Genomic DNA, 27025 nt, shown 5'->3' on the forward strand with positions numbered 1-27025 from the left:
CATTCTACTTTGTCATTCTTGAATTAGTTAAGAAGGATAATAGGAACAAACTTTTTCATTAAGTTTTCACTAAAATATATATATATATATATATAAATTAAAACAAATATTCTGCTTCATTCTTGCACAATATGGATTTGTTTACACTTTAAATAATATATTGTAAAAGGGTGTGGTGCTAGCTATCATCGACCTACGTCCTTGAAAACAGATTTTGAATTCTTAGAAACACCACAGGATGGTGAAAAAGATTGATATCATGAATACTGCTTTGCTGGCTGCGTTGTTATCTGCCTTACAAGTTTCCAAACAATTAGCTTTGCAATTATCTCGAGCAATCTCAGCATTACATGAGTCGAGAGCTGTAAACATACCAAAACGTGAAGCCCAGTTATATCTCGCAGCTAAATCCCGGTAATAAGTCCCCATACTGCCACTTACGCATGGATTTTTCATTGCTTCTGCTAAAAAGGCACGGCATTCTGGGAGACATCCTGTGAGCATTTCACAGTTTTCGAAGACGGACTTTAGAAAAGCGGCCGTGGCAGGATGGTTATCATCACTAAACGCTGTAGTATTACAACCATTTATAACTTTATCTCCATAAACATGTAGGGCATTTTCGCTTATGTCTAGCCACTGTGTACATCTGGCCACAGTGAGGCTTTCTTTAGGATGGTAGGTCAGAAATCCAAAACACATTTCGTCATTAGTTGCGTCACCTTTGTACACAGTTTTGTTCCTGTTCACAGAAGAAAACACACAAGTCGTGATTATTTCGTCCCCTGGTCTGAACTCAATAGGTGTTGGGAATCTACAATATAAAGAATGAATTTTAAGATAAAATCTTAATATGACCTGTACTCAATGGTCACCCTTTTAAGACATGTATCTGAGATTGCTTTTCCGGGGCATAATTCAATGGCCAAATATCATTCATACGTCATCCATAGAAAGTCCATGGATAAAACATGTGCAATGTTTTTGAGTGGCTTGAAGATAGGATGCTAAGGGGTTTCCCCATATGTTTATTGTTAATCTTTCTCCATTTTTTTTATATTGAAAGTCCTCTTCATCCATGGACATCTAGCATGCAAATTGTACTCATGATTACATGTACAATTTAGTGCTCTTCCAATAATTGTGAAATTCAAGTCATTCCTTGATTTCTGAAACCTTCGTGTTAAGATTCTGAAGATAATGGCTTATGTTAGGATTAGGGTTAGGGTCTAAGGGCAAAGTAAATATCCTAAAGATTGGCTAAATATTGACATTTATTCCGACAAGCTCATGTTTTCTTTCCTATAAACAGTAACAAATACATTGAGGTTAACTGTGAAGTCAAAGGTTAAATCATATGAGGGTCACAACGAAACACAACATACTGTCTTATCATGTATAAGTACATGTCAAAACCAAAAAATATTACCTAGGAATGCTTATTTATGAACTGTCGAAATTGTTTTTGAGATAAAAGATCAATTTCATATGCAGGTCATGATAACATTTTGTTATGAAGCTATACCTATCTGTCAGTACTGTAGATCAACAAATATTCGTGGCATCATATTTTGCGAGATAGCTATTATTTTGTAACTACATGTATAAGCAATACAAAATTTCACAAATTTCGGTAATCAGTGTATATTATCTTTAATAAGATAGATTAACGCGAAATAGCGTGAAAATTAAGCTCTCAGAAATAAAGGGCTATTGACAGCATACACATACGTAGATCACACTGTTATATGTAGGTCAAACTGTTATATGTTCATGTAGCTCACACTGTTATATGTCACATTGTCTTATGATCCTATCCCACATGTCAAGAATATGCCATCTTGATTGAAAATAAAATAATAGATGTTCTAGCAACACCCTAGCGGCACCCCCAAGTGTCATGTTTTGAAAGAAATTAAATCTAAACTACCTGAGGATGTTTCCATATTCATATGACTAATCATGGCTTTACTGTTTTTGAAAACTGAATGTTAATGATGTCTGCCACTCTACCCTGGGGGTGGGGAGTGGGGGTCATGATTTGAACAAACTTGAATCTAAACTACCTGGTGATGCTTCCATATCAATATGACTAAACATGGCTTTCTTGTTCTTGAGAAAATTTTAAAGACTTTTCTTTTATATATGTTCATATATAAAACTTTGATCCCCCTTTATGGCTCCACCCAATTACTGGAAGATGACTTAAACAGACTTGAGTCTACAATACTTATGGATGCTTCCATATCAATATGACTCATCATAGATTTGTTGTTCTTGAGAAGATTTTTAAAGATTTTTCCTATATATTCCTGTGTAAAACTTTGATCCGTCATTGCAGCCCCACCCTACCCCCACGGGTCATGAGTTGAACAAATTTGAATCTACACCAGTCTATCATGAGGATGCTTCCATTACAATATGACTAATCATAGATTTGTTGTTCTTGAGAAGAAGATTTTTGAAAGTTTTTTCCCTATATATTCTTATGTAAAACTTTGATCCCCCATTGTGACCCAACCCTACCCCAGGGGGCCATGATTTAAACAAATTTTGAATCAACACTACCTAAGGATACTTTCATATCAATATCTCTATCGTGTCTTTGTTGTTCTTAAGGAGAAGATTTCAAAGATTTTTCCCATATATTCCTATGTAAAACTTTGATCCCTCATTGTGGCCCTATCATAATCCCAGGGGTCATGATTTGAATAAATTTGAATCTACACTACCAGAAGATGCTTCCATATCAATATGACTAATTGAGGATTTGTTGTTCTTGAGAAGATTTTTAAATGTTTTTTCCCCTCAAGATTCCTATGTAAAACGCTGATCCCCTATCGTGGCCCCACCCTTCCCCGGGGAATCATACGACTTGAACAAATTTGAATTTGCACTATGTAAAGAAGGTTTCATATAAGTTTAAACGTTTCTGGCCCGTTGGTTCTTGAGAAGAAGATTTTTAAAAGATGACACCAAATTTTCAACAATTCTTATTTATCTCCCCTTGAAAGAGGGCATGGCCTTTCATTTAAACAAATTTGAATCCCCTTCACCAGGATGCTTTTTGGAAAGTTTGGTAGAAATTGGCCCAGTGGTTCTTGAGAAGAAGTCGAAAATGTGGAAAGTTTACAGACGGATAGCAAGACGGACGGGCGGACAGACAGACAGAAGGACGCAAGACAAAATGTGATCAGAAAAGCACACTTGAGCTTTCAGCTCAGGTGAGCTACTAACCAAATATTGAAACCATTAAAGGCTTTTAGAACGAGCATGGAAGTTTTGAATTCTAATGAATTAAGCTTCAGGTTGGACAGTACAGTTGAACTTACGCTATAGGAGACAATGCACAATGAATTTGCTTTTATAAACTATGAAATGTCTTTCAATAAAAAGTATTCATGTCTTACTCGAACGTTTTTGGACTATCATAACTGTAGTCGGTTTCATAAGTTAGGTCCCGTAATTTCGTTCCATCCCTGTAGTGTTCCAACTTCATTTCTCTTCCTGAAATGCATGAAAATAAAAAGTAAAAATAACAAAATATACTTTATGATTTTTATCTCATTATGTTAATTTATATGTAATAACAATGAAACTGGGAGTGGGTTGTCCCAATAGATTCATTCTTGCTTTTGATATAAAACAAAAAGTTTCAATATACCATGTTGTTTCAATACAATGATAAAGTTTTCATTTTTTTTCAAATAAGGCAATGTTTTAACAAGTAAATGTGATTAATTTATAAAATTTCTGACAGTATTTTTCAAAACAAATCTGTCTGGGATGAAATACAGATTTGATGATGTTTGTCTTCTGTCACAAAATCGTATTCGGGCCACAACTCTAATAGGGATTCAAATATTACTTGTATTGCATTCCTGTCTTTGACATAAGGAAGAATTTTGACTTCAGATCATATCTTAAAGATCATGATCTCTGAGTAATGAGGCTATGAAGTGTAGTATAGACTGTACCTCTTGAAACCTTGATTGAAATATTTTCATACTCGAAAATATTCAAAAATTGTTATTGTTGTTTGATGATCTATAGGTGTCATTATCTAGATTTAAAGTCTATTTCATAAATTAACATTACTTGTGAATGAAATTAGAAAAAAAGTCAACTAGCCATAACTTTGAAGTATTGTAGGGATTAAATAAAAACTTAATTAATAGTTCTGTGCTGCTGATCATTCATAGGTGCGTCACTATTTTGACTCAAGGTCATATCAAGGTCAAGTTCACTGATTCCTACAAGACCGCAACTATGAAACCTTTAATTTGATTGAATTCAAACAAATATTTTGCTACATAGTTAAAGGTGCTTGGACACAGATTTGAAGTTAATATTTCCTCAAATTTTCTGTATAATTTTATGACTTATATGTTGCTATAGCATTTCATACTAAAATATAATAAAAATCTTATTTCATCTCGAAGTTATTGAAACTTCAAATTTCTGGACGCGTTTGATTGACACATCCTTGCATTTTCGCAACTTTTAATTTTATTCTTAATACTTAAGAAAAGTGGCAATTTTGTTGTGTATTAATGAAAAATATTAAAACTATAATCCAGAAAATTCAGAGTCGAAATGTTCGAAAGCAAAACCCACTCACAGTATTGTCAGTCCGTGTTCAGTGGTGTGTGCAGACTTTAACAATTGAAAACACCCGGTGAATCGTAAACATTACCAATAACAGAGCTCGTGCCCTGTTTACAAAAATAGTTTACGTTTCACGGGTGTATTCAATTTGTTAAACTCTGTACACAACACTGAGCACGAGCTGACGATACTAGTGAGGGGGTTTGCTTTCGCACATTTCTACTCTGAATTTTCAGGATTATAGATGTTTTTCATTAATACACAGCAAAATAGCTTCTCTTCTTAAATATTAAGGATAAAGATAAAATTTGTGAAAGTGCAAGGATGTGTTAATCAAACGCGTCCAGGAATTCGTAGTTCCAATAATTTCCAGATAAAATAAGTTTTTAATTATATTTTCGTGTGAAATGCTATTGCAATATATAAGTCGTGATATTATACAGAAACATTGAGAAAATATTGACTTCAAATCTGTGTCTAAGCACCTTTAAAAGTGTGTCTTGAGTTAAGGTCAAACCAACTGGCAATGGAGTGTTTGGATTATGCATGACAGATAATTAAAACAAATTTTGACATTGATTAAGATATTTTTATTTTATTAAATGTCCTTGCTATTTGCTATTGCTACTGCATTTCATTTGATAAAAATTGATTTAAAGGGTATGTTGGTTAGGACATATAGCAATGGTCAGGGTAAGTATACATGTAATTGCGAAAGGGGAACACCCTTTTAAAATTAAATATTCATTATATGATGAATATTCATATATATATATATATATATATATATATATATATATATATATATATATATATATATATATATATATATATATATATATATATATAATAGGAAAAATACCCAGGTAGTGCATATGATTCAGTGCACGGGTAAAGTAGACTGGTCCATTTACAATAAATCGTGAAGTGTCGGTATGGGAACAGTTCGCTGTCACCACAACTCGAAAAGCGCGTCTAGGGATTCGAATGTAATTCTGTCCAACCATCAAAATTCCTGCATTATAGGTTCTTCTTGTCTTAGTTAAAAATATGTACATGCCCGACCCGTCCTTATAGTCTGTCCTTTTCTCCGGATTATTCCAATGAACCTACAAGAAAATAGTGATGTTTACATAGCTGCATACAATGTACAGGTGTATTATGATTCATGTTGTCTTTTTGAGAGTGAAGTGATTCTTCACTGAACAATAGTATCCAAATAGATCGTAAAATCCTATACAGCCTGTTTATGGTTATATAAAGATAATTTGTAGTTGAACAAGGTACATTTAAAATAAAATGCGGGCGATATCAGTATTGGATACTTGTCAATGCAATATCATTCGTTACATGACAAAGTAAACATTTATCCCACATATAAAAGTGCTTTTCACAGAAAGCACATACAAAGTTTGAATTTCTCCTGCTTTTATTTATCCAACATTTCATACGCTAACAATATAAGTACACCTATTCATTAATTAACAAATTCTGCATCAAGTATCAGGTTCCAAAATTGGCTTGTGACAAAGTCTTGCTCTTTCTCCTTAATGACATACATCTTTACTTTTTTTTCATACGTAATGATACCTCTTCCGTTTAGCTACGGTTCCTTTTTTTGGCTAGACTAAGAACTTTTTGAACAAGTCAACCTTATAGATCATAAAAAGGCTTTAATGTCTTAATCAAATACATGTAATAAGATTTGAAGCTTTGGGGCTTTATAAAATTTATTTTGATTTTCTGTTTTGAATTTCAGTAAGAAGTGATCAAAAGATACCAAGAAAATGAAATATCAGCATGCATGTTGCCGCTTCACTACCTCTAATGTGGCTTTCTTGTATCCATTAGTTCCAACCCTAAAACCAGTGTCTTTATGAAGGCATTCACCCGTAAATCCTACAGCCCATAGCGCTATCATATCATTGCAGTTTTCCTTGGCCATGCCACAGCTCACGGGAGCAGATGTCGTGTTCACTGCAATGGAGATATATATACAATTTATACGTTATATATACACGAGAGAGAGAGAGAGAGAGAGAGAGAGAGAGAGAGAGAGAGAGAGAGAGAGAAACCAATGAATGAAATTGTTTCATTAAAGGTTACCTTTCTAATTATAATCTAAGTGAAAAAAACCCACTAACCTGTGTCTCTACAAGCGTATAGAATCATATGATGTAACACATCAGAATTGTCAATCAAAGGCTGTGAAGCAATAAGATGGTAATCTCCATCTGTTAGGAGGTCAAAGGTCATGCAGTAATAATTTGTTTCCGATGCTGGCACCATGGTACTTGGAAATTTCAATGTTTGGTTAATAGTATCTGAATGTAGAAGAAAATATTTCAGAAGAAATATGTAAAAGCTTTGAATTCACATATTTTAAGCTTTATTCATGTAGTCAGCTTTTTCAGAAAACAATCACATCTATCCATAGATAGTAAGGAAATTCGGATTTTTTTTTTAACTTTACTAATACATGTATTAGATCACAAACCTTCTTCCATGTCACACGTAAATTTTGGAGGGTCGTTACATTGCAGAAAAGCATTCTTTCCTGTGCATTTTGGGTCACCAAGAGGTTCACAAACACCTGATATAATAACAATTTTAAACTTGGTTAACTTATAGGATTTTTAACGACAGGTCAATACCAGATTTTCATTTCCACTTTTTTTTATCTATCTATGTCGACTGAATTTCATCAAAATATAGTTTTGATCATCTCGTCTAGGACGTTGAAATTCAGTTTTAATTATATATATATATATATATATATATATATATATATATATATATATATATATATATATATATATATATATATATATACATAAAATTAAAAAAAAAAGAAAGGCAACACAGGTTAAAACGTTAGCGCTTTCATTATTATCTTCATTTCATTTTTCATTTTCATTTTATTCACTCATACCAACATCAGTGGTACATGAGGTACAATAAATTAGTCGTCATAATTGTGACAAAAATAATAAATATAATTATGATACAATAGCATAAATGAGGGGCATATACATATGTACATAGTATAGCAATAAACATACAATGAAAGAAGAAAAAAAGAAAAAATGGTATGATAACATTTAAATTATGGAGGACAGACGGTGTCGTTTATTTTAGATATAAATATACAAAGGTTTTTTAAAGTTTTTAAGTTTGTCGTTGACATAATTTCAGAAAACTTAAGTGTATTTGGCGTTTTACAAAATCTGGGATGTAAAAGATTCTTTCTGATGCTGTTCAATGTTTTACATTCTAAAATGAAATGAAATTCGTCTGCTATTTGCCCTGTATTAAATAATTTACAAACTCTTTCATCCAGTGGAATATTTGACCATCTACCAGTTTCAATTGGGAGGTGGTGGTTTGAAGTTCTAAATTTTATTAGTATTTTTTGGAGTTTACTAGGTAAAATACTTAGATATTTTTCAAATCCAAAGTCACTCTTAAAAATTTTGTAAATTTGACCTTTTGATGAATTATTTATATCACTATGCCATTTTTGAATAAATTGGTCGCTTAATCTTTGCTTCACTGCTGCAAGTACCCAATTCCTGTCAATGGAACTTTGTTCATACCAAATGTTGGAGAACCCACAAGAGGTTAAAATTTTATAAATGAAATCTACCCATAGGTTTTTTGGACCTCCTTGAAAATATTGAGAACATAGATATTTATACAAAACACAAACTATTTTGTTTTCTAAAGAATTCGGGGTAAGTAATTTTAACCAGTAGGAGATCATTCTTGTAAAAATATTAATATACAATGGGAATCGCCCAGTCTCCCCATACACCATATACGAGGGCGTACTACTCTTTAAATGGAAAATATGTTTTAAAAATTTTAAATGTACACGTTCAATTTTCATAACCCCAAATTTCACAGCCATAAGTCAAAATTGGAACAACAACTTTATCAAAAAGATCTAACTGACATTCAATTGGTAAGTTAAATTGTCTTATCTTCCTTATAACACCATACATTGCTTTCTGTGCTTGTTCACATAAATGTTTTTTGGCCTTACAAAATGAACCTGAGCGTGAAAATATTATCCCAAGATACTTGAATTCTTTTACATTTTCAATTGCATTATTATTATAATAAAATACCTTTTTTGACATTGGTCCTTTAGAAAACACTAGAATTTCTGTCTTACTAACATTAACATTAAGTTTCCATTGTGAACAATACAAATAAAAATCATCCAAAGCCTTTTGCAGATCTACATATGTTTCAGCCAAGATAACAGTATCGTCTGCATATAACAAAATGAAAAGCTTAAGATACAAGTAGAATAGTGGGGGACATTTCGTGCTAATTTGAGGAGCCACCAAATTTGAGGATCCTATGATAGATCACGGAAGTGTATTATACCAGGATAACAAGATCAGGAAGTCAAAAATCGGATATGAATAGATCAATAACAGGAAAGTTTTAATCCTTTTAACAACTTAATCCGTTCATCAATACATAGAATTAATATTTACATATTAAAATACTTTTACACCTGGTATTTTTAGGGACCATTTCGACAGATGTCGTGCAATGTTAAATCGTCGGGTTTATAAGAACAAGTTTCATTGAATTAATTCATAAATATGTATTCTAAGAGTATGTATGAAGGGTAATAAAGTAAGGGGAAAATATATTTTCTATATGTTCTGATAAGAGGAGGCAAATTTGATATTTTCTTTGTAAAAGATGAATACAAAAGATTCTACCCAATAGCTCTGGATTAATATAATGCAATGAAAAAGATTGTTAGATTTTTAGGTGATGATACAATAATTAACGTTCCTTATGAGGATCGTAAGGGAGAATGGATGTTAATGGCTGTGGACAGATGTCTTATTCAGAGACGGATCGATAATCTATCACAAATCCTCGAACCAATACTTGAGAAACATTTAGTTTCATATAGATTAAGATACTCGTTCAAACGTTTAACGATAAAACAATATTAAATTGAACTATATAGAATTCAGTCCCATTAAAAATGAAATAAATAAAAGTCAGAATAGACCCCAATATATTAAGAAGAGTTTTCCATTTATGGTATATCTAAAATACATGCTAGATTAAAAATATTTAAAAGATGTGTATCAATGCAGTAAACATGATTCGGAAGGGATTAATGTTCATGAGTAAAGTGTGATTGTATTTTATTATTTCACATCCTTGTTTGATTAAAATCAAACTTAATTATTACACGTTTCATTTGACAAACTTCCGTTTGGTCATTATTATACATGTATAAGATGTAGTCACTTGATCGTTATAAACCAATCGGAAAATATTTGGAAATGAAAGTGTTCCGATTTAAGATCTTTAAGTTTCTATTTAAATATATGTACATTCATTAAGCTAAAAACTTATCAAAACATATTGTCTTCTACACCGAAGAGTCTACATCTAAGAAACGAGTGATACATTCTAGCGTGTATATTAAGCAATGGCGAATGTAGAGTTGACGTTCGAGAATGGAAATCAACGGAAAATCGTCAGTTCCCTTCCAAGAAAGGCATCAGTTTAAACTTGCAGCTATTTAAAAGTCTAACGCTTGCAATTGATATGGTCCACGCAGCCTTGAACAAGAAAGATCTCCACTATCACATCCGTGCTAATATTTTCTTGACGGTAAAAGGAGACTGTCCCTTTGTTAACATAAGGAAGTACTGGAAACCAGAGAATGAAGAAAACCTCATACCTAGCAAGAAGGGAATTTGCATCCGTTGTCTCGAATATTTGAATCTAAAATCACATGTGAGTAACACTGACAAAGCGGTTCCCGAACTTGAAAACACCGTACCTCATTCCCTGCAGGACGATCATCAAAATCAGCTAGGGATGCTTCAATGTGCGATGTGAAATCCCTTAGAATACCAGAACTGGTGAAACGACTACATACGAAATGTGTCAAATATTCTTTTTATGTGAAAACTGTACAAATCGTGTGTGACAATCATACCTTTTTATGTTTTGTAAACCTAAATTTTTTACTTTGTATGTAAATTCGTATTAAGTATATGTAATCTAATAAATATATGTATCAAACACAAGTCCATGATTTTTGTTACATCATCATAACTCACCACCGGAATGCGAATAAATTACAAGCCGATTGTTGACAAAGCGTTGTGTATCAAGCAAATGGCGAAATTTGATCTGAAAGTTTTTTAAAACGTCAGTAGATTTGTAGTATGAAGTCTTCTACAAAGTACCATCTAGATATAAAGATCTGGACATTAATATATGTACATGATAAATTAATGAATGCAAAAACAAGAAAGTATAAATCAATAAATAGTTAGTGCAATAAGGATTTTCATAAATGTAAATTGCGGAGTAGAACTTTATTAAAACACTCTCTCTTCCCTCCTCGTCTTTGCTGCGTTGCGTATACTCCCAGTCACCGAACGATGTCGATCACGAACCAAAACCTTGCTATCTAATAGATGGTTATTTGAATGAATTAAGCATGCTGTTTTGCCCCTATCGAATCAATAAGAGCACCGGAACTGGTGATGAAAAACTGAATCAAAATGTGTGTAATATCCAAAAATCTTTAAATATATTTTCATGTTCGTGAAACTCGTGGAAAGGTTATCATGTATATACATATGTAATTAACAATTAAATAAAATGATTATTCATGTTCATTGTTGTGTAGCTTAATTATGATTCATTTAGGATATATAAGGTACTCACTGGGTAGTGTCTATAACTATATTTGAAAGATGAAACGTTGTTTACCAAGGAGATATGAATTGTGTTATCAAATTCGCACAAAATCGCATGGGCGATATGATGCACGTACATTTCCAAGTGTGAAATTTCATATAAAAATAATAGGAGGCAAATGTTTGAACTTTTCAAATAGATAGATAAATTGCAATGGGATTATGCGACGATTTTAATATCGGTTAATTTTTAAGACTCATCTTTATATAAACATGATAAAGAAAAGGGGAGGATGGTGTGTTTGTGTGTGTGTGGGGGGGGGGGATATAACTTTTAAAAACTCTCTGTTACTTTCAATTAAATTTATCTGCAGAATAAAATATATTTTATTTATATTCTACATGTATATGAGAAGTACAAGTCTTGGTACGACCAAATGAAGTTAGTATTGAAATCTCAAGACGTGGAAGGTTCGCAGACAAGGGAAGAATTGTATTAACGCTCCACGTATGATATGCACAAGAATCTGTTCTCTACAAAATTAGAGGCGCTATCAAATAAAGACGTAGTTTTTTTTTAAAACTCTTTTCTTCATAGGATGACGAAGATAGAAAAGCATCCAAATATATTTATTTTCTTTGTATGACGTCACATTTGTCGATCACGGAAATGATCTATTCGGGATCTGCCCATTTGTTCACGCCACGGACTTTCTTTCGTATAGTTGAAACGAGTAAGGGCCCCGACACCTTGAAAATATGGATGGAGACAGGAAAGAGTTAGTAAGCCAATCGTATAAAGATTCGAGGTTTAAAAACTGGTGTTTTATATACGAATTGAGAGATCGGGTCCTAGAAGAAACATTTAGGAGAGATATGCATGATCTGTACGAATATGATATGGCGATCATTCAATATATCATTTGGAGATATTACCTTCAATCTTCAGGGGAAATAATAGCGAAGGGATATATGAGATTAAGAAAAAGGAGGAATAGGGGCACAGTTTGGAAATTTTTTGCACCATTGTGGATGTTTGAGGTAGAAATATATCAGGAGCGTTATTGCAATGGTCATACAATCATGAAACAGTATCTCAGATCAGGAGACAGAGACGATGACTGTTGTCATGTTGAACTTGGAAACTTCTACGAACACTGTTCACGTGTATGGATCCCTAAATGGGTCATCAAGAAAAGGTCTATTCAAATTGATAATTGTTTTATCTGTTTGAAAGACAATACAAAAAGTTCCTGGATTTGTCAACGCTGTCATCAATATCCCTGCTGTCTACAATGTAAGAAATACATGCAAATCATAAGAATTCAATCCTGCCCCGTTTGCCGCTATCGTAGTGAATAAACACAAACTAACCCTCTTTACCACTAATCCGGATAATCCTTCTTTTGTCTTTCTCTTGCTTTCGGACAGCAAAAGAATATGTTGTTTGAACGCCCCACACAGATATTATACTACTTCTGATGTACCATTACCGAAGAGGTTAGCGTAATAATATATGACAAATTTCCACAGGTTGTACTTTACATGAAACACTATGAATTGTCGAGCTCAAATCGTGTGTACACATAAGCTTCTTGCCGATTTAATCCACGCCAAGCAAACATTTCGGGTGTTGACTACTGACAGATGCGGAGGAGAGGATGACATTTTTTTTTCTTTTCCTACTGCGGATCCTGTAGAATTTTCGATTCATTTGAAAATACCCTGAGAACCATCACGAGAGATTCCAACAAATCTGATTAACAATGGATCTTAACATTTATGTAACACAGTTCTCCCATCTAGTCAGAAACTTCAAAATGAAAAATATGAAGATAAAACGAACAGTGTTTGAACATTTTTGTATATTTTTCTCTTTGGCAGACAATAAGATGAAGATCCATAAAGCGTATATTATTTTATTTTAAGTATCAGTTTTCATTCGAACGAACGACTCGTCTACAGGTTTGTAGAGAGTCTTTTTCAATAATGTTGACATTTATTCTTATTTGTATTCACTATGACCTTTAAAATTTCAGTCATCAGTTTGATGGATATTGAAAGTGGAAGTGGATGAAGGAACGTTTTCTGCTTTATTATTTTATTCAAGATATTTTTAAAATATAAAATGAAAACAAAAAATTAAAAAAATAAACACTGGAAAGAAATAAACTAGATATAAAGATGTGGTAAATAAATAATAATAATTAAAAAAAAAAAACCCACGCATTTTGCGTGTGAAAATCTGATGTATTCATTTAAAAACATCACAAAATAAACACTGGAAAGAAATAAACTAGATATAAAGATGTGGTAAATAAATAATAATAATAATAAAAAAAAACCCACGCATTTTGCGTGTGAAAATCTGATGTATTCATTTAAAAACATCAAAAAATCAATGCATAAATAAGAAAAAAAAATGAATCCAAGCTTATTGACTTTGTATTGCCATTTCTTTTTTACAGTCTCTCGGTTTTACAACAATGTTTACGGCGAATGTCTCCACGTTATCTTCTTCTTTAGAAGTTGCTTTCGGGTCTTCATTCAGATATGTTTGAGTTTTAATTTCACTCATCACTTTCTCTAAATGACACCATTTTGTGAGTCCTCTCTTTGCGACTTTTTCATTAACTTGTCGTCCTGAACATGACACGACAACCAGCAACGATTACCGTGCCAGTTACATCCGTGAAACTGGACATACGGCGTTTTTAGCGACGTCATAGCCCTCAACCGGAAAGCGTCCGATTTTCTTTTTCTTTTCCAAATATCAGCTGCTTGTGAGGAATGGTGTGCTGACCATTGTGGTTCAGCCAGTCCATCAAACAATAAGCAAGAGAGTAACGATCGCGTTCTGGTGGTTTCAATTTACTTTCTACTCGACGAGACACGAAAGAACCCACAAGCATTTTTTCTCAAAGCACTGATACATTGATTGGCATCTAAATCAATTATTGTACTACAACTTCTTTTTTTAGAGGTTGGGATTTCATCTAAATGTTTAAACATGATTCTAAATCCCTTGAATTAGGTTTTGCTTTTATCGTATCCATATACGTCGTTGGCCTGAACAAAAGATGCAAAACTAGCCCCTCCTTTCTACTGTCAAAAACTACCCCTCTTTTCTACTGTCAATCTGCATGCAAGACCGACTCCGAAATGCTGCATGTAAAGAATCGAAAGAACGTCCTGTGCGGAAGATTCGACTTTAAAGGTTATTGTACCAAACCAGGAAATCGGGACAGTATGTCATATTTTTTTCCTCCCACACTCCGTAACAAAGGGTGTATTTTTCGTAATATTTGGACATTTTAAAGAGGGAAAAATAACTTCATGTAGAGGAAGGTTGAAGTAGTTAAATTTTTCAATAGACACTAAACATTTAATAAAGGAAAAAGCTGTTACATTCCTGCCCGTCGAAAGGACACAAAAACCCCGAATAATTGAAGGTGGAACTCAGATACTGAGTAGTATTTTAAAAATGTAAACACAGGAGTACATACGCAGGCATAAGCATTATTTTATTTTTACGGTTAATAAGCCATGATATTTCAAACCTAGCGCGAGATCCTTGACGAGTTAGCTTTTGAATAAATTAATGTCATATGCGGCCTAACTGAAAGGAATGCGAATGATTTGTTTCGGTATTCTTTCGTTTTCAACTTTAATTTTCTGAGTATTTTCTCCCTTTATCAATCATTTTTTTAATCTTCGTCGTCATGTTCAAGGCATTCAGCCATGACTTTGTTCACATTGTCGACGAAAACAGGGTATCAAGGGCCTCGAACACGTAGATAATTTCTGCTTTTGCACTATTAGCTATCATTGTCATGTATTAGAGCATGATCCTGACCAAAGTGTTGTTAACTGGTTTTATGGTATAACTTGGATCGGTGTATCCATCTATGTTAGAACAGACGTCAACAGTGATGGGAATATGAGTATCTGTTTGTTGCTTAGATCCAGAGCTTTATTGTTTATAGATCCTAGCATACTCTCAAAGTCAAACACTAAAAAACACTAGTATATTCTTTCGTTCTCGGGAACGTATACACCGAATTGATTTAATCTATCAAATACAGACATTGGGGAATACTGAAACACACCTTCATATTTTTCCTTCCTTTTTTTTTTTTTTTTGGTCCGAACACACTGATGTTGTTTCATATTTTTTTTATAATAATTGAAATGATGATAAATATGTTTTGCACTGGAATTTAATTTGGTATTAGAATTAAAATTCGAGATGTAAGACAGATGATTTCGAATAGATTTAATTTAAACCTGCTTGAAAATTTACCTAGCGATTTGTAGACAGACTGTGTCGATTGTTCAGAGAAAAGACATTTACGTTAAAATTGAAGCATGTTTCATATCAAACGAATTTCTTTTGAGGTAATGCATCGTAAAAGTTTTAGTCTTTTTTAGTGAGCTTTTTAAAAAAAAAAAAATAAGGCACAATGTTGAATCAAATTATTTACACGAGATTCTGAGTCACTGTGATAGTAGCTTTGAGGAAGCACTATACATCGTAACGCACAAGATTAAATATCTGTATATCCTCGACCTTTCTGGTCCTTTGTCAACTTAACAATGGATTTTGATCGACTAATGTTGTGAAGTAGAATTACGTCCGTATTTTCAAATACAAGATTAAGTTGATTTATGAAAGTGCGTGCATTGGTTACTAAATATGGCTTCCATTTTATGTAATTAGAATTATTAAGTCGTCGCATGTGCTACTGCAGGCAATTTAAATGTTCGCGCCGCGACACTTAAAAAGTCTCTGAAAAATCCTTGATTATGATGGGGTTTGAAATACCTATATTCTTTTGTTTCACTTTGTAACAATACGTGTTCAAATTCTGAATTTAATCTGAACGCTCTACTTTGACTATAATTCATGTTGTTTGCTGCTGGCATGCTTTCCCCAACAGAAAACAATATCTTTGGAGAAATTATACACACTACAAACATTTCTCTCTTGGTGACGTCTTAAAATGATCGGGACAATAAGTTTTTTTTTTTATATCCTTCAATTTATCATCAACGCTTCCACCTTCTTCCAACGGAGGAATCCCGTTCCCCCATGGTATGACTTGCAACTGTCCCCTCTCTCCTACTTGAAAATGTTCATTCATCTGGGTGAAATTAAAATCAAATCAAGATTTTTTTTTTAATTTCAATAGATCTTTGTCAAGAATTATTTTTTTATTATTCTGAAAAGCAAAAATTAGTTGCTTCAGAATTGAAATGTAAAAATCAGACTTTAAAAGGAAAGAAATGTTTTTAAAAAGTGTTAGTTATAACATTTCTTTTTCATTAATTTTATTTTGTATCTTTTAGTTTTTTTTTTATAAGCAAATAAATATATTTACAGTAAAAGATACAAAATATTACAATTCTGAAGCAACTAATATTTGCTTTTCAGGATAATAAAAAAATAATTCTTGACAAAGATCTATTGAAATTAAAAAAAAAAAATCTTGATTTGATTTTAATTTCACCCAATTCAGAGGCATTTTTCAAGATTGTGTTTGTGTGTGTTTTTAAAGAAAAATCAGTAGAGATCCGGTGGTATTCACAGTGGGGTATTTAATTAATTCTCTTTTAAATTAACCCCTCTATTTTTAAGCAAACAATTTTAGATAATTTTTTTTTTTTCATTATACAGAACAATCATTTTCATTCGTGACGCAGTCACAGGTCAGCTGAAAATCAAAGTGAGTTAGACATTTGTTTTATTTTATTTTCAAATTTTATAAATGAGCTATGCTTCGTATATTTATTTTCCAACTTACCATAGTGTAGATTCCTTATTTTACGCGAGTACTTAATATCGCGAAATGGTCCAAGGGCGTCAAATCGCGAGAACAATAATTCGCGAATGGGTGATTTATCTAGAGAGTTTACATACATTAAAGCACCATAAAAATAAAAGTGGGTAATTTTATTTCGCGAGTGGTGCTTCTCGCGTAATTACGCGATAATTTATTCCTCGCGTATATTTAGGAATTTACAGTATTTAAAAATTTGAAGCTCTTTCTTCATACATTGAAATATTTAAGAAAGAAGTTTAACTTTTCATTTATTTTTTTGAATTCTATTTTTTTTTTCGATGATTCAAGAACCGATTAAACGTTGTACATGTAGAACTTGTAATAAGAGATTTGACTGGACTCTGTTCACCAGATGAATGAACATTTTCAAGTAGGAGAGAGGGGACAGTTGCAAGTCATACCATGGGGGAACGGGATTCCTTTGTTGGAAGAAGGTGGAAGCGTTGATGATAAATTGAAGGATATATATATATATAAAAAACTTATTGTCCCGATCATTTTAAGACGTCACCAAGAGGGAAATGTTTGTAGTGTGTATAATTTCTCCAAAGATATTGTTTTCTGTTGGGGAAAGCATGCCAGCAGCAAACAACATGAATTATAGTCAAAGTAGAGCGTTCAGATTAAATTCAGAATTTGAACACGTATTGTTACAAAGTGAAACAAAAGAATATAGGTATTTCAAACCCCATCATAATCAAGGATTTTTCAGAGACTTTTTAAGTGTCGCGGCGCGAACATAAATTGCCTGCAGTAGCACATGCGACGACTTAATAATTCTAATTACATAAAATGGAAGCCATATTTAGTAACCAATGCACGCACTTTCATAAATCAACTTAATCTTGTATTTGAAAATACGGACGTAATTCTACTTCACAACATTAGTCGATCAAAATCCATTGTTAAGTTGACAAAGGACCAGAAAGGTCGAGGATATACAGATATTTAATCTTGTGCGTTACGATGTATAGTGCTTCCTCAAAGCTACTATCACAGTGACTCAGAATCTCGTGTAAATAATTTGATTCAACATTGTGCCTTATTTTTTTTTTTAAAAAGCTCACCAAAAAAAACTAAAACTTTTACGATGCATTACCTCAAAAGAAATTCGTTTGATATGAAACATGCTTCAATTTTAACGTAAATGTCTTTTCTCTGAACAATCGACACAGTCTGTCTACAAATCGCTAGGTAAATTTTCAAGCAGGTTTAAATTAAATCTATTCGAAATCATCTGTCTTACATCTCGAATTTTAATTCTAATACCAAATTAAATTCCAGTGCAAACATATTTATCATCATTTCAATTATTATAAAAAAAATATGAAACAACATCAGTGTGTTCGGACCAAAAAAAAAAAAAAAAGGAAGGAAAAATATGAAGGTGTGTTTCAGTATTCCCCAATGTCTGTATTTGATAGATTAAATCAATTCGGTGTATACGTTCCCGAGAACGAAAGAATATACTAGTGTTTTTTAGTGTTTGACTTTGAGAGTATGCTAGGATCTATAAACAATAAAGCTCTGGATCTAAGCAACAAACAGATACTCATATTCCCATCACTGTTGACGTCTGTTCTAACATAGATGGATACACCGATCCAAGTTATACCATAAAACCAGTTAACAACACTTTGGTCAGGATCATGCTCTAATACATGACAATGATAGCTAATAGTGCAAAAGCAGAAATTATCTACGTGTTCGAGGCCCTTGATACCCTGTTTTCGTCGACAATGTGAACAAAGTCATGGCTGAATGCCTTGAACATGACGACGAAGATTAAAAAAATGATTGATAAAGGGAGAAAATACTCAGAAAATTAAAGTTGAAAACGAAAGAATACCGAAACAAATCATTCGCATTCCTTTCAGTTAGGCCGCATATGACATTAATTTATTCAAAAGCTAACTCGTCAAGGATCTCGCGCTAGGTTTGAAATATCATGGCTTATTAACCGTAAAAATAAAATAATGCTTATGCCTGCGTATGTACTCCTGTGTTTACATTTTTAAAATACTACTCAGTATCTGAGTTCCACCTTCAATTATTCGGGGTTTTTGTGTCCTTTCGACGGGCAGGAATGTAACAGCTTTTTCCTTTATTAAATGTTTAGTGTCTATTGAAAAATTTAACTACTTCAACCTTCCTCTACATGAAGTTATTTTTCCCTCTTTAAAATGTCCAAATATTACGAAAAATACACCCTTTGTTACGGAGTGTGGGAGGAAAAAAATATGACATACTGTCCCGATTTCCTGGTTTGGTACAATAACCTTTAAAGTCGAATCTTCCGCACAGGACGTTCTTTCGATTCTTTACATGCAGCATTTCGGAGTCGGTCTTGCATGCAGATTGACAGTAGAAAAGAGGGGTAGTTTTTGACAGTAGAAAGGAGGGGCTAGTTTTGCATCTTTTGTTCAGGCCAACGACGTATATGGATACGATAAAAGCAAAACCTAATTCAAGGGATTTAGAATCATGTTTAAACATTTAGATGAAATCCCAACCTCTAAAAAAAGAAGTTGTAGTACAATAATTGATTTAGATGCCAATCAATGTATCAGTGCTTTGAGAAAAAATGCTTGTGGGTTCTTTCGTGTCTCGTCGAGTAGAAAGTAAATTGAAACCACCAGAACGCGATCGTTACTCTCTTGCTTATTGTTTGATGGACTGGCTGAACCACAATGGTCAGCACACCATTCCTCACAAGCAGCTGATATTTGGAAAAGAAAAAGAAAATCGGACGCTTTCCGGTTGAGGGCTATGACGTCGCTAAAAACGCCGTATGTCCAGTTTCACGGATGTAACTGGCACGGTAATCGTTGCTGGTTGTCGTGTCATGTTCAGGACGACAAGTTAATGAAAAAGTCGCAAAGAGAGGACTCACAAAATGGTGTCATTTAGAGAAAGTGATGAGTGAAATTAAAACTCAAACATATCTGAATGAAGACCCGAAAGCAACTTCTAAAGAAGAAGATAACGTGGAGACATTCGCCGTAAACATTGTTGTAAAACCGAGAGACTGTAAAAAAGAAATGGCAATACAAAGTCAATAAGCTTGGATTCATTTTTTTTTCTTATTTATGCATTGATTTTTTGATGTTTTTAAATGAATACATCAGATTTTCACACGCAAAATGCGTGGGTTTTTTTTTATTATTATTATTATTTATTTACCACATCTTTATATCTAGTTTATTTCTTTCCAGTGTTTATTTTGTGATGTTTTTAAATGAATACATCAGATTTTCACACGCAAAATGCGTGGGTTTTTTTTTTTTTAATTATTATTATTTATTTACCACATCTTTATATCTAGTTTATTTCTTTCCAGTGTTTATTTTTTTAATTTTTTGTTTTCATTTTATATTTTAAAAATATCTTGAATAAAATAATAAAGCAGAAAACGTTCCTTCATCCACTTCCACTTTCAATATCCATCAAACTGATGACTGAAATTTTAAAGGTCATAGTGAATACAAATAAGAATAAATGTCAACATTATTGAAAAAGACTCTCTACAAACCTGTAGACGAGTCGTTCGTTCGAATGAAAACTGATACTTAAAATAAAATAATATACGCTTTATGGATCTTCATCTTATTGTCTGCCAAAGAGAAAAATATACAAAAATGTTCAAACACTGTTCGTTTTATCTTCATATTTTTCATTTTGAAGTTTCTGACTAGATGGGAGAACTGTGTTACATAAATGTTAAGATCCATTGTTAATCAGATTTGTTGGAATCTCTCGTGATGGTTCTCAGGGTATTTTCAAATGAATCGAAAATTCTACAGGATCCGCAGTAGGAAAAGAAAAAAAAATGTCATCCTCTCCTCCGCATCTGTCAGTAGTCAACACCCGAAATGTTTGCTTGGCGTGGATTAAATCGGCAAGAAGCTTATGTGTACACACGATTTGAGCTCGACAATTCATAGTGTTTCATGTAAAGTACAACCTGTGGAAATTTGTCATATATTATTACGCTAACCTCTTCGGTAATGGTACATCAGAAGTAGTATAATATCTGTGTGGGGCGTTCAAACAACATATTCTTTTGCTGTCCGAAAGCAAGAGAAAGACAAAAGAAGGATTATCCGGATTAGTGGTAAAGAGGGTTAGTTTGTGTTTATTCACTACGATAGCGGCAAACGGGGCAGGATTGAATTCTTATGATTTGCATGTATTTCTTACATTGTAGACAGCAGGGATATTGATGACAGCGTTGACAAATCCAGGAACTTTTTGTATTGTCTTTCAAACAGATAAAACAATTATCAATTTGAATAGACCTTTTCTTGATGACCCATTTAGGGATCCATACACGTGAACAGTGTTCGTAGAAGTTTCCAAGTTCAACATGACAACAGTCATCGTCTCTGTCTCCTGATCTGAGATACTGTTTCATGATTGTATGACCATTGCAATAGCGCTCCTGGTATATTTCTACCTCAAACATCCACAATGGTGCAAAAAATTTCCAAACTGTGCCCCTATTCCTCCTTTTTCTTAATCTCATATATCCCTTCGCTATTATTTCCCCTGAAGATTGAAGGTAATATCTCCAAATGATATATTGAATGATCGCCATATCATATTCGTACAGATCATGCATATCTCTCCTAAATGTTTCTTCTAGGACCCGATCTCTCAATTCGTATATAAAACACCAGTTTTTAAACCTCGAATCTTTATACGATTGGCTTACTAACTCTTTCCTGTCTCCATCCATATTTTCAAGGTGTCGGGGCCCTTACTCGTTTCAACTATACGAAAGAAAGTCCGTGGCGTGAACAAATGGGCAGATCCCGAATAGATCATTTCCGTGATCGACAAATGTGACGTCATACAAAGAAAATAAATATATTTGGATGCTTTTCTATCTTCGTCATCCTATGAAGAAAAGAGTTTTAAAAAAAAAACTACGTCTTTATTTGATAGCGCCTCTAATTTTGTAGAGAACAGATTCTTGTGCATATCATACGTGGAGCGATAATACAATTCTTCCCTTGTCTGCGAACCTTCCACGTCTTGAGATTTCAATACTAACTTCATTTGGTCGTACCAAGACTTGTACTTCTCATATACATGTAGAATATAAATAAAATATATTTTATTCTGCAGATAAATTTAATTGAAAGTAACAGAGAGTTTTTAAAAGTTATATCCCCCCCCCACACACACACACACAAACACACCATCCTCCCCTTTTCTTTATCATGTTTATATAAAGATGAGTCTTAAAAATTAACCGATATTAAAATCGTCGCATAATCCCATTGCAATTTATCTATCTATTTGAAAAGTTCAAACATTTGCCTCCTATTATTTTTATATGAAATTTCACACTTGGAAATGTACGTGCATCATATCGCCCATGCGATTTTGTGCGAATTTGATAACACAATTCATATCTCCTTGGTAAACAACGTTTCATCTTTCAAATATAGTTATAGACACTACCCAGTGAGTACCTTATATATCCTAAATGAATCATAATTAAGCTACACAACAATGAACATGAATAATCATTTTATTTAATTGTTAATTACATATGTATATACATGATAACCTTTCCACGAGTTTCACGAACATGAAAATATATTTAAAGATTTTTGGATATTACACACATTTTGATTCAGTTTTTCATCACCAGTTCCGGTGCTCTTATTGATTCGATAGGGGCAAAACAGCATGCTTAATTCATTCAAATAACCATCTATTAGATAGCAAGGTTTTGGTTCGTGATCGACATCGTTCGGTGACTGGGAGTATACGCAACGCAGCAAAGACGAGGAGGGAAGAGAGAGTGTTTTAATAAAGTTCTACTCCGCAATTTACATTTATGAAAATCCTTATTGCACTAACTATTTATTGATTTATACTTTCTTGTTTTTGCATTCATTAATTTATCATGTACATATATTAATGTCCAGATCTTTATATCTAGATGGTACTTTGTAGAAGACTTCATACTACAAATCTACTGACGTTTTAAAAAACTTTCAGATCAAATTTCGCCATTTGCTTGATACACAACGCTTTGTCAACAATCGGCTTGTAATTTATTCGCATTCCGGTGGTGAGTTATGATGATGTAACAAAAATCATGGACTTGTGTTTGATACATATATTTATTAGATTACATATACTTAATACGAATTTACACACAAAGTAAAAAAATTAGGTTTACAAAACATAAAAAGGTATGATTGTCACACACGATTTGTACAGTTTTCACATAAAAAGAATATTTGACACATTTCGTAAGTAGTCGTTTCAACAGTTCTGGTAGTCTCCTTTTACCGTCAAGAAAATATTAGCACGGATGTGATAGTGGAGATCTTTCTTGTTCAAGGCTGCGTGGACCATATCAATTGCAAGCGTTAGACTTTTAAATAGCTGCAAGTTTAAACTGATGCCTTTCTTGGAAGGGAACTGACGATTTTCCGTTATTTCCATTCTCGTACGTCAACTCTACGTTCGCCATTGCTTAATATACACGCTAGAATGTATCACTCGTTTCTTAGATGTAGACTCTTCGGTGTAGAAGACATGTTTTGATAAGTTCTTAGCTTAATGAATGTACATATATTTAAATAGAAACTTAAAGATCTTAAATCGGAACACTTTCATTTCCAAATATTTTTCCGATTGGTTTATAACGATCAAGTGACTACATCTTATACATGTATAATAATGACCAAACGGAAGTTTGTCAAATGAAACGTGTAATAATTAAGTTTGATTTTAATCAAACAAGGATGTGAAATAATAAAATACAATCACACTTTACTCATGAACATTAATCCCTTCCGAATCATGTTTACTGCATTGATACACATCTTTTACATATTTTTAATCTAGCATGTATTTTAGATATACCTTAAATGGAAAACTCTTCTTAATTATATATAATATATTGGGGTCTGTTCTGACTTTTATTTATTTCATTTGTAATGGGACTGAATTCTATATAGTTCAATTTAATATTGTTTTATCGTTAAACGTTTGAACGAGTATCTTAATCTATATGAAACTAAATGTTTCTCAAGTATTGGTTCGAGGATTTGTGATAGATTATCGATCCGTCTCTGAATACGACATCTGTCCACAGCCCTTAACATCCATTCTCCCTTACGATCCTCATAAGGAACGTTAATTATTGTATCATCACCTAAAAATCTAACAATCTTTTTCATTGCATTATATTAATCCAGAGCTATTGGGTAGAATCTTTTGTGTTCATTCTTTTACAAAGAAAATATCAAATTTGCCTCCTCATATCAGAACATATAGAAAATATATTTTCCCCTTACTTTATTACCCTTCATACATACTCTTAGAATACATATTTATAAATTAATTCAATGAAACTTGTTCTTATAAACCCCGACGATTTAACATTGCACGACATCTGTCGAAATGGTCCCTAAAAATACCAGGTGTAAAAGTATTTTAATATGTAAATATTAATTCTATGTATTGATGAACGGAATAAATTGTTAAAAGGATTAAAACTCTCGTTTTATTGATCTATTCATATCCGATTTTTGGCTTCCTTATCTTGTTATCCTGGTATAATACACTTGATCTATCATAGGATCCTCAAATTTGGTAGCTCCTCAAATTAGCACGAAATGTCCCCCACTATACTACTGATACACATATAATTCTTCTTCAGTAGCGTCAGTTATGCTTTGTAAACCAATAATATTTCTGTCCGAGAGAAACTCTTCCAGGTCATTAATATATAAGGAAAATAAAAAAGGGGATAGATTTTCACCCTTGGCGAACACCAACATTACAGTTAAAATAATCTGTGATTGTGCCATTCAGATTTATCATAGATTTAATTCCTATATACATATTTTTGATGTAGTTAATACATTTTCCACTAACCCCACTCTTAAATAGCTTATGCCACAATCCAAATCTCCAAACCGTATCAAAAGCTTGTTTAAAATCAATGAAAGCGCAGAAAAGTTTTACCAATTCTACATAGGTGAAACGGGGACAACATTGAGAGCCAGAATCCGGGTGCATAAACAACACATTCAAGTCCCCGAGTACCGCAAGATGAAACTCAGCGAACATATAGATATATGCGGACACGGACAATTTAAAGTATTTCCTTTTTAAAAACTTTTTAGAGACAATATAATTGAAAGAAGAGAAAAAGAAAAACATTTCATTCAAAAATTTAAACCCAGTCTTAACAGTTTGATTTAACTTGATTTCTGACAAAACTTTCACACAGAGTATAACCTTCCCATGTTCTCAATTAGTAATATTAACACATGTTGGATTTGGTTTCAAAAGTGTGAACCTACTGCAAGCATTTTATAGCTAGCTGTCAGATTCAATTATAGATAATGATTTTTAAAGTATTAATAGTTTTGTTAGACATTACAGTCAAGAAAACGTTATTATGTATTTGTAAAACGTCAGAAAATAATAATGAAAGCGCTAACGTTTTAACCTGTGTTGCCTTTCTTTTTTTTAATTTTATCTATATAAAAACAGGACACTGTGAATGTTTCAAGTTTGTATATATATATATATATATATATATATATATATATATATATATATATATATATATATATATATATATATCTCAGAACTATATATATATATATATCTATATATATATATATATATATATATATATATATATATATATATATATATATATATATATATATATATATAATTCTGATTTTTTTTTCTACTGTACCACGATGGTATACCTCCATTGCTAGTATAGAGCTGTGCAATAGTGATGGGATATAGTTTTAAAATTATATTCCTTTTTACCTCTTGTATTTACTTGATATTTTTCTTTTAATCAAATAAACCAAAAGCATTGATATAAAGTCATTTTGACGTTCCCTAGACTTACCAGGGTGGGACAGCCCCACTACTGATTTTGGTATATTGTTTAGTGTCCACTCGCAATCTGGATCTCCCAATTCTTGCCCATTGGTCTTACCATCGCCATCCGAATCCTTTTGACAAAGTACAGAAGTCCATGTCTTGAGGAAAAAAAGAGAGAAAAAAATGTCACCCCCTTTTTCTGATTGAGGAAAAATACATTTAAATTCAAAGAGAAACTGCCATTTTCCAGCTAAGCTGAATAGAGATTTCAAGCTTTATATCACTTAATGCGCCGAAGAAGTTGTACGAATGCCATAAAATGTCCGCAGAAGATTTATCGGTGTTTCTCTGTTCATCTACGTCTCAATATTATCATCAGATTTCATAGTCATATATTTTAATTAACGGAATTAGAAAAAAGTCACAGATCAAAACAGCTGATCGATATAATTAATGATATTAATAGATATATGTACTGTGCATGTATTTTCATTTCTACTTTCCTTTTTCTTTTCTTTTTTTAAGATAAACTAAGAGGGTGTCATTTGCCCAAATGCTGATTACATATACAGTCCCATCAACGCTGCTTTGCTGAACAGTTTAGCGCTAATGTAGATTTCAAGATGAAATGTAAGCGAAGGCATATATTCCGTTAATATTTGATATATATGTATATTTTTGTAGGAGTTATCATATTAAACGTTTACATTTCCTTCTCTGTTGAAGTCCAGACCAAATGGATTTCGTTTGCCTCCCCCACCCTGTGCCTCGTGTCCAACACCTCCCCATGTTGTTGTCGGATCACATGGATGAGGAACATTTCGACCATTTGGAATTTTGTCGCGAAACGAACCATAACCATCAGCAAAATTGACAACCAGCAAAACGAGAAAGGAACTGCAAAAAGAAACGTGTTCAAGATGAAAATAGCAAAGTATTAGGTACACTGTATTATCTTTGTCAAGATTAAAAAAAAAAATCTTCAAA

At 32.7% G+C, this 27025-nt stretch overlaps 1 protein-coding gene across 1 annotated transcript in view; it reads right to left on the reverse strand.

Annotated features, from left to right (window-relative positions):
- Positions 1 to 222: 222 nt before the first annotated feature.
- Positions 223 to 27025, reverse strand: part of LOC133182806 (DBH-like monooxygenase protein 2 homolog) — a 32227-nt gene continuing 5424 nt past the window's right edge. Inside the window, exons 2-9 of the mRNA XM_061317650.1 lie at positions 26746 to 26935; positions 26064 to 26196; positions 7106 to 7201; positions 6753 to 6932; positions 6431 to 6585; positions 5471 to 5717; positions 3411 to 3507; positions 223 to 814 (exon numbers count right to left, since the gene is read on the reverse strand). Of these exons, the coding sequence (XP_061173634.1) occupies positions 223 to 814; positions 3411 to 3507; positions 5471 to 5717; positions 6431 to 6585; positions 6753 to 6932; positions 7106 to 7201; positions 26064 to 26196; positions 26746 to 26935 (1690 nt within the window). The remainder of the gene's footprint in view (positions 815 to 3410; positions 3508 to 5470; positions 5718 to 6430; positions 6586 to 6752; positions 6933 to 7105; positions 7202 to 26063; positions 26197 to 26745; positions 26936 to 27025) is intronic.

This window comes from Saccostrea echinata, unplaced genomic scaffold, assembly GCF_033153115.1.
Source record: "Saccostrea echinata isolate AGI-Se365-2 ecotype Australia unplaced genomic scaffold, CSIRO_AGI_Sech_v1 ptg000009l, whole genome shotgun sequence".
Classification (NCBI taxonomy): domain Eukaryota; kingdom Metazoa; phylum Mollusca; class Bivalvia; order Ostreida; family Ostreidae; genus Saccostrea; species Saccostrea echinata.